Source organism: Solanum lycopersicum, chromosome 10, assembly GCF_036512215.1.
Source record: "Solanum lycopersicum chromosome 10, SLM_r2.1".
Lineage (NCBI taxonomy): Eukaryota > Viridiplantae > Streptophyta > Magnoliopsida > Solanales > Solanaceae > Solanum > Solanum lycopersicum.
The window spans coordinates 59,475,837-59,487,059 of NC_090809.1; the positions used below are offsets into that span (position 1 = coordinate 59,475,837).

The 11,223-nt window shown below is 32.2% G+C and overlaps 2 protein-coding genes across 3 annotated transcripts; one reads left to right on the forward strand and one right to left on the reverse strand.

Annotated features, from left to right (window-relative positions):
• Positions 1-686: 686 nt before the first annotated feature.
• LOC101245213 (PHD finger protein ING2) lies at positions 687-4,568 on the forward strand. 2 transcript variants are annotated; one of them, XM_010313750.3, is made up of 8 exons: positions 687-971; positions 1,088-1,159; positions 1,972-2,165; positions 2,713-2,776; positions 3,241-3,497; positions 3,616-3,654; positions 4,199-4,309; positions 4,503-4,568. In XM_010313750.3, exons 1-7 carry the CDS (start codon positions 926-928, stop codon positions 4,301-4,303), a joined length of 777 nt encoding a protein of 258 aa, XP_010312052.1. In that variant the 5' UTR covers positions 687-925; the 3' UTR covers positions 4,304-4,309; positions 4,503-4,568. The 2 variants fall into 2 exon arrangements, with proteins under 2 accessions (XP_010312052.1, XP_004249145.1); XM_004249097.5 differs by lacking the exon at positions 4,503-4,568 and having other exon boundaries at positions 4,199-4,495.
• Positions 4,569-8,422: 3,854 nt separating this feature from the next.
• LOC101245708 (patatin-like protein 3) lies at positions 8,423-10,745 on the reverse strand. The gene is made up of 2 exons (XM_004249098.5): positions 9,692-10,745; positions 8,423-9,185 (listed from the first exon to the last, which is right to left on the reverse strand). The coding sequence occupies exons 1-2, from the start codon at positions 10,622-10,624 to the stop codon at positions 8,811-8,813; spliced, it is 1,308 nt and encodes a 435-aa protein (XP_004249146.2). The 5' UTR covers positions 10,625-10,745; the 3' UTR covers positions 8,423-8,810.
• Positions 10,746-11,223: the final 478 nt, after the last annotated feature.

The window sequence follows — 11,223 nt, forward strand, 5'->3', positions numbered from 1 at the left end:
ATAACTTACCATCAACTTGTAAATGTATGTGACTCTCACTAATCATATTCATTATGTTCATTACTCTCATTTCTCATCGATAATCTCAAATGGATTAATATTTATTTATGACAACTCTTTGTATTTCTCAATGTTATCCAATAATAAATAGTGACATTTCACACAATAATATATAAACTTAAATCAATTGAAAAAAAATGAGAAAATCTCTTTTCTCGTCTCTTTTTATTTATTTAGTTTAACATTTATGTTTCTTGTTTGTTGTTATTGTACAACGTACTTTCTATTGTTGTGTTATTATTATTGATAATTTACTACGGCCTGTTGCTTTGTATACATTACCTATCATGTTGTATTTTAATATCTTCATTGGAATATTGAATTTGTGTGATAGTTATTTTTACATTATGCACTTTTAGTCAATTTTATAATTAAATATATAATATTTTTACTAGGAAGAAATATGTAATTTCGACCGATACAATGATAAATTTTACGATACAAAAATTTATATGAAGTATCTTGGAATAAACGTGCAACGCACGTTCCTAAATCTAGTAAATAAAATATATAGTAACCGTTTCTTACTCCAATAATAGTAGGTTATAAATTTGTTAGCGTCAATGTATTTTAAATTCGACATAGTTTTTTTAATTATAAATTTTATTTTTAACGATATTTATAATATGACAAATCATAGAAGCCGCTAGAACATCGATCAAGGTTCCATAGCTATCATGTCCTTAGCAAATTGATATTCGAAACTACCTCATTTGGACAGGAAATAATATAACTGGCCGTAAAATAAAATATAGTACAATATATAAAAACGATGTCGTTATAATTATATATCCGAAATTTTCTTCCCTCCTCTTCTTCCTTGGCCTCTGCAAAACCCTAGATCGAAATTCAATTTCCGACAACAATGGCGATCGCCAGAACCGGAGTCTTCGTCGATGATTACTTGGAATGTATGTTTAATTTTTGGAATATTCTTTTTTTTAAAAATTTAATTATGCTTTTTTTTTACCTTGTGAAGTTTGGAATTTGAATTTTAATGTTAACGGGTTGATTTTTGCATCATTAGATTCGAGCACTTTGCCTGCTGAGCTTCAGAGGCTTCTTAACACCATAAGAGAGCTCGATGAGCGTTCACAAGGTATTTGTTTTGTTATAACTACTTAGATTTGTTGCATTTTGAGTTTAGGTTTTCTTAGAAACAGCCTCTCTACCTTCACGAGGTAAGGGTAAGGTCTGCATATACACTCTTTCCACCCGAGACCTGACAATTGGGATTACAGTGAGTGTGTTTGTATTTGCCTTTTCAATTACCTGATGATATAAAGCTGTTAATGTATAAGATAAACGAAAACAGCGGAATACGCTCCTCGTCTCAATTTTTTAGCGAAGTTTGACTGGAATGGAGTTTAATGCAGAAGGGAAAAAAATTGATAGCTTAATATGCATAAAATGCTAAAAAGTATCCTTTTGTAGGAAACTTTATTTTTTCGTTTTGTTTGTTTCTGTGAGGCTTACAACAAGTGATGTTAGTTCCTCGAGCGTCTCGGGAAGGGTAAAATGGGATTGTAAGAATTACCCCCTTTGTTCACTTTTACTTGTCGAACAATGGACTTTGCACACCACTTAAGGATAATAAATGAAGTGAATATTTTAATGGACTTGAGAAATGATTTGGAATGAGTAGTTAATGCTAAGGATAAACCTAAAAAGAAATTATCTCTCTCTTTGATATGCTAATGTGAACTTGTTAAGTGAATTTATTTTTAGTATAGTGGACAAGTAAAAGTGAACGGAGGGATTAGAATTAGAATGTGTTGATCGTTTTGGGACAGGAAAAACAAAGAAAGAATCTTTTATTGATTTCTTTGTTGCAGTTCTGTTTTTTCTGAAGTTTCGAAGTTTAAGTAGTGTAATGGGTGTACAATCTGTAATATGAAATGTAAAATGAAGGAATAATAAATCAGACTAGGCAGCAGACCAATTACTGCCTAGGGTTAGCGTCTCAGAGCCAGGGATCAAGGAAATACAATTATGATGATGATGAGGCTTTTGAGAAGTTGAGGAAGGAGATTGAAGGAAACCAGGACAATGCCTTAAGCCTTTGCACTGAAAAGGTTTTACTTGCTCGACAAGCTCATGATATTGTAAGCTTCTTATCTTATTCAGCTTCTCACTGATCTGCTTGATTTCTCAAAGTTCTCTTGTCCCCGTTTCTTGGATCTAGCGCTTCCACTGCACTTCATAGTGATTCTGTAACTGTTGTGCTCATCTTTTTGCTTTTCTATGATGAATGTTCTTGAACTTCTGCTAACAAGCACCAAGCAAGCATAATAGGGAACTTTTCTCCTTTAGTTTTGCAGACCGTAAAAAGAAATTGTTTCATAATGGTTTAATTGAAGGTTAGGACTTCTGTAGCATTTTATCTATGATTGTTTTTCTAGAATAATGAAGAATCAAGTTCTCTTGGTAAAAAAAAAATGACAACCCCTTGCTATCTCAGTATCTTGTCATTGTGAAATTTATTATTATTGTATTGGCATTTGTTTCAGTTTTCATTGCTAAACATAAGAGTTGAATAATTTGATCATCCTTTTAACCAAAATTCTTTCTTTTGGATGATAAGACTGCTCATAACTTCCTCTGGTTTCATTAGTTTCAAAAAAAAAAACTTCCTCTGGTTTCTTATTTCAGATAGATAGCCACATCAAGCGCTTAGATGAAGATCTTGCCAACTTCGCTGAAGATCTTAAGCAAGGTGCACTAAATGTTCTGGACTCTTAACGTGTGCTCCAATATTCTTGGGAAGTAATGATGGAATTCATCAAAATTTGGCGTATCTCTGAAGTTTTACTTTTCAACAAAGCACTATTCTTAAAGAAAACTTTTTCTCTAATAATGCACTCTTCATTAGAGCAAAGCTTCGAAGACACATCAAAATTTGCTCTGTTGGTGGGGTTTATTAAAATTCGATGCATCGAAGCTTTGTTGTATTGAAGCAGTCTTCATTAGAGTAAAAGGTTCTCTTTTTATGCCTCAGACAGCACCGTGGATTTACCTTCTTTCTCTTTAAACATAGTAAATGTAATGTTTTGTATAATAATTGATAACTTCTTCGAATTTTGATTTTCTAGCAATACAAGGTTCATTCCCTCTTGTGTGAGGCTCAACGTATCTTTCTTTTTCTCTTCAGTTTTTCTTTTGACTTTTGGTATTTTGCAGAGGGAAAGCTTCCTGCAGATGAACCTCCTATCCTTCCTCCATTACCTTTGGTCCTTAAGACTGAGAAGCGCAAAGCACCGTATGTAACACCTCAATCAAAGAAGTTTGAGTACAGAGACTGGGATTGGGACCGAGAACGTGACAGAGACTATGATCTTATGCCTCCTCCTGGCAGTCATAAGAAGGATTTTGCTTCTCCTGTTGATGTTGATCAACCCATTGATCCAAATGAACCCACCTACTGTGTGTGCCATCAGGTCTCAATTTGCTTTTATGTGCTAAATTAACTGATGTATGATTATATATCTACAATTATCATTCACTGTATTATTGCAGACAAATGTTTGGCTCACTTTTGACTTGTTGATTGTTCAGGTATCCTTTGGAGATATGATTGCCTGCGACAATGAAAATGTAGGTTCCCTTTGTGCAATGGTTATTGTTTGTGACCTTTTGATGGAAACACTTCACTTTTCTTCCCTAAAGAAGATTTATGTAATGACAACTAAGAGATTTGTTTTCATGGCAAGTGAGAAAAATCTCACACCTCAGGATTTATTCATATTTTGGCTTTTACAAATTCCGTCATGAACAAGTTAAGGTCAACATCAATCTCATGTTTACCCAAAACCTAGTTGACTGTAACCTGGAACATTCCCCTGTAAACATGCTTCAAAAGGTCTTTCCATGAGCGTAGCTATATGTATAGGTTTCATAGACTTGCGTTATATAGAAAGTTATTACATAGTATGCAATTTGCAAAACCTTACATTTGAAGTAGCTCCCTGTTTAATCTGCTTATAGGAGATGTCTGTTGATTAGCAAATTCATAAATTTAACACTGGTGGTGCTAAATGCTATGTGTGTCCATGTTATTGAATGACTTACTTCTTCTTGCTCTAACTATAACACTTGCTTTTGCATTTACAACATCTGAGTTTTGACTTTTTGTCGTCAGTGCCAAGGCGGTGAATGGTTTCACTATACATGTGTTGGACTCACACCAGAGACAAGATTCAAAGGGAAGTGGTACTGTCCAACATGCAGACAATTACCTCATTGATTACAAGTATGCCCGCCTTTTATTTGTGATGTGACTCCTCCCCCATCAATTTTTGAAGGGTATCTTTCGTATGTTATGTCTGTTTCGATAAAGAATTGTATGTACCTAGTCAGTTAATGGTGAAAAAGGGTAGTCGGAGAAATGTGTTGTCTGTTTGCACCAAAAATGTATTCTCATAATCCCCGTTTTGTATTTACAGGATGAAACCGTTTTGTACATGTTTAAGTATCTATCAGAGGGATCCATTTTTCTTGACTCTGCACAATGAATTCTAAAGGTTGCTATGTGTATGTGAATGCCTTTCCATTTCTTTAAGCAAGAGAGCCATTAGCATCTTAGAAGTGTTAATTGTATGTTATTTTGACTATTCAATTATCCACCTGTATCGGATTCTTAAAAAATACACCTACTTTTGGAGGATCTGACACCCGCTCAGTGCCATTGCCTGGAAGTCATTTCAAATGAGATGTTGGAATTTCAATAGAAAAAGGGACCACCTTTATTATCAATTCAATTGATTTCTAGTACCTTAGTCCTTATGGAAGACAAGTCATAATATACGAACGTGTAATTTAAGTGTTTGTTATTGTAGAACAGAATGTACTTTGCCTTTATTTTGATTTTTTCCAAAAGAACTTAAGTAGTTAAGTTTATAAAGGTGAATAATATGAAAGAAAAAAATTTGAAAAGTTGACCAACTATCTTATAGGCATTCCGGTGATAAAGCCGATGAGCAATATCAAAAGCTAACTCTCCATCTATAAGTTGATATTCATCTAGAGAAGGCCAAATACGTAGACGGCCCTTGAAAAGCCATGTTTAATAAGGTTTGAGTATCTAATAGGTATATATATTTTAGTTGAGATGTCTAAATGGTTATAAACACAACTATTACTCATTACGAAGATCTTTGCAAAACTTTATAAATTTCAAATCTTGAATATATCAGTCAATATCGTATCGTAGTAGAAAGTGTATGTATATGAAATAAAGAAGTGGGGGGGGGGGGTGGCTTTCAATTTTGGAGTACCAAGTACTGGTCCCCTCTGAAAAAATGGTGGCCAATTTTTCAAATTGAATGCTCCATTGATTCATGAAGAAGCAAAATTAATAGAAAATTAACACGAGTTCTTTTTTAAAAAATAAAATAAAATAAAATTGTGACCACAATTTGCTATCTCCTTGTCATAGGTCCCAAAACATTTTGTGTATATTTTTTTATTGTGAAAACTGTATTATGTTTTGCTATTTGATCACCACTTGGCGTGGGGGCTAAAATTGGAGTATATCCTAAGCTTCTCCACTTGTACATTTGCTTAATTTTTCGATGTATTAGGATTTGATTAAACATCGAGAAAATTCATATTAAGGGTGTATTTTGATAAATATAATTTTATATTCACAATTTAAATTGAGATTTTTTTAGTATTTATCACTCTCACAACGATTCTTGTTAATCTTTTTTAATAACTAACAGATCAAGGTAATGTGTAATTGGGAGGGCCTTAGGTTGGAGTATGCATGTCAGGTCGAATATGACAATTGCTTGATAAATTTGATTAAGAAAGTGTCTTTGTTATTAATCATAACTTTGACATGATCGAAGCACTTAATCCAAACACTTTATTGAATAGATAATCATATTAAGTTTTTCTTTTTTTAAAAAAAAATTACTGATCAATCGACTTAACCTAATATTATAAAAGATCAATATATTTTGCAGTGCATAAAATTTTAAACTTAAAAGACTTGAAATCTACAACAAAAACAATCACACTTTTACCTAGATGAATTATCTCCACAAAAAGTTTCCGATATTTTCTATTTAAAATTGATTAATTTTATAATGACTATCAACGTATAACGATTCTCTTTTTTCATTCTAATTTAAAATCAATAATATGATAAACTCACATATATAAATTATATTATATACGTCATCAATATATGTACAAAATATCACATCTATTAGTGTCCACCCCCACCCCACCCCACCACCCTACTAAAAATTGCAAGTGAATTGTAGTAAATTTAGTTAACACCGACAGAGAAAAGTTGAAGAGGAGATGTGGAGAAACATATCAATTCTAAATATTAAATAAAGCTGACCCCTTTATCTTTGCAATGTCAACTTCCATATTATTATTTTTTTCACAAATCTCCACATTTGTAATTTTCTGTCCACACATAGTTTTCTTTTTTTGTCCGTGCTCGGGCGAACCTAGCTTACATGTTATGAATTCACATAAATTTAATAATTTTTAATCATATTCTAAATTTAGATAAGTTGCGAAGTTTTTTATTTTTTCTTTTATTTCGTCGGTCTTTTTGATTAGTTAAAAACAACACTTTTGTAAGACTTTTTCATAAGGAGTGCGATTTAAATACTTTTTTCTTTTCTCGACCTTTAAAGAACTGGTCAGAATTATATATCTCCGTCCTATAAACGAAATATCTTGTAGAATTTTGTTTAAATTTTATTTATAAGATAATATTAGAATGCTAGGCGACAATATAATTTTCTACCATAAATTTTTTTTTAAAAAAAAGTGAAGAAATCTTAAACTTGAATCTAATATTATCCAAAAAGTTATTTCTCAAAGAATATTTACTCAACTTTTGGAAAAAAAGACAGCGTAAATCAAGCAATTATATATTGGATTCAACCATGTCAACACTAAAATTTCCATTAAATCAGGTAAAGTCGTGTGTAATTAACTTTTTTGCACTAAGAAGTATGAAACAATAGGGTTAAGCCAATGTAGCCACTTAAAATTTTATGCATATCTCATTTGGATATCTTATTTTATGTTTGTTCGAATTGAGTATTTTTATTAGTAAAAAAAATATCTATTGAATATTTTTTGATCATCAACTATAAAATATATTGTGTGTCATTCACTCGCGATGACATGGCTTAATAGCTAATCAGAAAAAGACATGTGGCCTTAGAAAAAAATGAAAAAACCTTTCGACTGAAACCATCCATTCTTCGATAATTATTTTCATGTAGATTCTCACACACACCTGCCTCCTTTACTTTAACGATTTTAAAGAAAATAAATTTCAGATTCATATTAGTTTGTCGGAAAAAATGGAATTTCACCGAATCTGTTCTTGACACAATTTAATTTTTCTTTTTGATGAAATTCTCTTCTATAACTCAAATTAAAATCTTATCAGTAAATTCTTTTAATTTTTTGTGTTTTGACTAATTATTAGTAATGAACTGATATTTTTCCATTGAAGAAAACAACTATGACTATATCGAAGATGGCGGCATGATAGTTAAAAAAAAGAATGAATGAACGATTAGATGGTAAAGAGGTATGTCAAAGGATAGTGGCAAAGGAATTTGCCCGACGAAAATATTGGATTGAGCAGAGAAGACTAATTGGGGAAGATGATGCCAGGGATTTTTTAATTTCTCTTTTATATGTTTAAGTAATAAATTTTTCTGTTAAAAAAAATTTAATTTTTTCTAATGTTGACATCTCCATTTTGATTGGTCTACCAAAATAAGTTTCTGACTTTAAGCACTTCCTTAGACCTGTAATACATTTATAACTCCATATCACCTAAAAGTATTTAATAGGTATGTGTTTTGAACAGTAAAAATATTTAATAGGTATAATGTTTAATTGAGGCGTCTAAACAAATTATACAAACTTTAAGAATTTGCAGATAATTTGAACCGAGACAATAAGTCAAAAAGTGTCATGATATTAAATTAATTTATCATGATTATATTGTCATTTTCATTTTAAACTTGTGGATAGTAAGAGACAATTAGTCAAAATCTCATTTTAAACTTGTGGAATAATTAAAGTTAATAATCCACTAAGTATCACGATTCAACATCAGTAACACTTTGTGTTGAAACATGTAAATAATTGTGTTCCTTCCATTTAAATACATAAAAAAGAAAATAGCTTCATTAAATGTTCAAATTTGAGCTTTAACATATATATATATATATATATATATATATATATATATATATATATATATATATATATTTATTTAATTAATTAGATCGAACTTTACATAAATAAATCTGAATCAATCAAGTAAAAAGTTTTGAATCTTAAATCGTTAAATCGAAAAAAACAAAAAGTCTTTTAGTTTCACAAATCTTTCTCATTTCTTGAAATGAGCAATCCATTCATATTACTAGAATCATATACATATAAACATTCATCATCAAGATTCGTTCCTAAATATACATTTCAACTACAAACCAACCCATGAATCAAAAATAAAAAAGGATGGGAAAAAAAAATGTTGGGCTATTTTAGCAGCTCAGCTCGATCGAACTAGTAAACGTTACGTTTGAGTTCATCACGAGTGGCTTCAAGCCCATATTTCAAGTCTAATTTATCTCAACCCAAACTCGATTCAACTAAACTCAGACTCACATTTCCCTACTCTATTAATCACTAGTCCTTCTTTTTTTTTTCAGACTAGTATGCTCACACCTTAACTATTTCATCAAATACTTTAGGATTTAACACGATGAATCGGAGGACAAGGTTGTCGCGGACGATGTTCTAGGGGATGGTGATGCATGTTTCAAAACCACAGGGGGCAAAATGCTAGTTTTTCTCCTTTCTTGTTCTTTGATCAGTTCACTTGCGATCGTCTTTAATTTGTCCAAATTTGAATTTTCAACCAATTTCTTTCCTTGAAATAATACACATTCAACATTTTTTTGCCCCAACATTTCCTCAGCAATTACCACCATTTTTTTCATTTTTTCACATTTGTTCATATTTTCATCTTTAATTAATTGGTATTTTTTCCCAACAATACCATTTCCTTGAATTCTTACATAGTTATTGTTCCTTGTTTGTCCAAATGCCATTGATACAGCTTGATCTACCTGCGTTAATTGAAAGATTGAAAAAAAAAACATTATTTTTTGTCCATATATATGGTATATATCATGTCAAGACAATTTTTATAAAGAAATAATTAAAAGATTCCAAATTAAAGTTTCTAATTTAATAATATATAGTTAGGTATAACTCTATCTTCATTATTTACCACTATTAATTAAAAAAAACACCTTATTGGAACATTTAATGTGTGCTACTCCTTTTCTTCTAATGCCACTAATTTAATGTAAGGTCCCATTATAAAAAGTAAGGCTTCTTATTAATAAATAAATCTCAATAATTCCAAGTACCAACTACTCTGATTAAGAAGTATTTTAAAGATAACAATAGAAAATCGTCTATCTATCTCTACGGGCTAGTAACAAAGTCTATTATTGTAACAATTAAGTGGTTTGATCAACATCACTTATTCTGAATCAAATAATTAAGTGATAGTTACGTATATTAAAGTACATGTTATATTTAATAATAACGAACTAAGTGTACGTACCATATCGGCGGTTCCATCTCCGGCAATCTTAACAAACGCCGCCGGTGATGACATGACATTTCCGGTGCCGGAATCGGAATCTCCATTACCCAATGAAACAACCAATAAATCTTCAACTCCATTAGCAAATGGAAACTCTTGTTTGTTATTAAGGACATGTGTAATCGCGGCAGCCGTTGGATTAGTCATCGCTATTCCACCACCTACGGCTGTGATCTTCGAACGACCATCAATTGACTTCAAATCAACCGCACGATCAGCCATCGTGGCCCCACATACATCCGACATGGCGAAATCGCAGCCGTCCATTTCCCACGCATCAGCGCGGGAAAAAACAAACGGTGCACCTGTTTTGAGGTCGTAGCAGGGGATCAAAACCGCTTTCATCGTATCTTTTAACGTTAAATCTCCGAACACTTTCTTGAACACCTTCGCCGGCCGGGAAACCTGCCGGAAAAATCCAGTTTTGGAACTCCGGGAAATTTTCTCACCGTTTTCGACGATGAATCTCAGAGCTTCGTCAGTTGTAAACATAGGAACCCCATCAGCCCCACGTGTGAAAAGAAGACCGGCGAGAACACCGCCGGTGCCGGAGCCGGCGACGACATCGAAGAAGTCAGCAATATGAGCATCGGATTTTCCAGATTTCCGGCGAAGGGTTGATTCCAAATGGGTTAAAGATTTTGCTGCAAGGACACCATCAGTAGACCCACCAGCATCAATTGACAAAATTCTGACTTTTCCGGCGCCGACATTTTTGTTCCCGGCGAACCGAGCTGACAAATTTTCTTCGTTTCCGGTGACAGATTTTTTTGGGTCATCGTAACCAAAGAGGAATTTGTTTTCAAGAATTGAGAAAATTTCGTTTGTGAGCTTATCAACTTCCATGTTGGAATCAAGCATTGAGATTGTATTAACTGAATTAGCTGCCATTTCTTGATTTTGGGTGTTATAAAAATTGTTTCTTTAAGCTAAAAAATGAATCTTTTCGTAAATTTGGAGAGATTGTTATGAACAGAGAGTTAATTGGGAAGAGAAGAATGAGGAACAGAGTAGATATACATGTGTATATATAGAGATATACAGAGGAATGTAAGCGTGGGGGAGTGTGGGGTATACTTGGGTTTTTTTTTTCGGGGGGGGGGGGGGGGTAGTTATGAGTGTGAAGAACATTCCTTGAGGCTAGTGATGACCAGGAGATTAAATTATAATGGAGTTAGTTTAAAATAGAAAAACTATAACGCATTAGTCTCAAATAAGTTGTGGTATTGAGCTTTTGGATTACTAAGATTGATCTTTATCTTTTATGCGCTATATTAAAAGTTATGTAATTTCAGATAAAATAAAAAAAATTTAATGGTATAACTGGTATTGAGCTTTCGAATTACTAAGATTGATTTTCATCTTTTATGCGGTATATAAAAAATCATGAAAATCTCAGATAAAATAAAAAATTCCAACATTATAAGTAGACACAAGATTTTTAATTTTGCGAATTGAATCAAAACATTCTTTCATAAAGGCTTCATGAG

Excerpts from the sequence above, each read along its gene's own strand:
- LOC101245213 (XM_010313750.3), top strand. The coding sequence starts at position 926 with ATGGCGATCGCCAGAACCGGAGTCTTCGTCGATGATTACTTGGAAT. Across the intron at positions 972-1,087 it reads CGTCGATGATTACTTGGAAT|ATTCGAGCACTTTGCCTGCT; the intron begins GTATGTTTAATT and ends TTGCATCATTAG. Across the intron at positions 3,655-4,198 it reads TTGCCTGCGACAATGAAAAT|TGCCAAGGCGGTGAATGGTT; the intron begins GTAGGTTCCCTT and ends TTTTGTCGTCAG.
- LOC101245708 (XM_004249098.5), bottom strand. The coding sequence starts at position 10,624 with ATGGCAGCTAATTCAGTTAATACAATCTCAATGCTTGATTCCAACATG. Across the intron at positions 9,186-9,691 it reads GAGATGGAACCGCCGATATG|GTAGATCAAGCTGTATCAAT; the intron begins GTACGTACACTT and ends CAATTAACGCAG.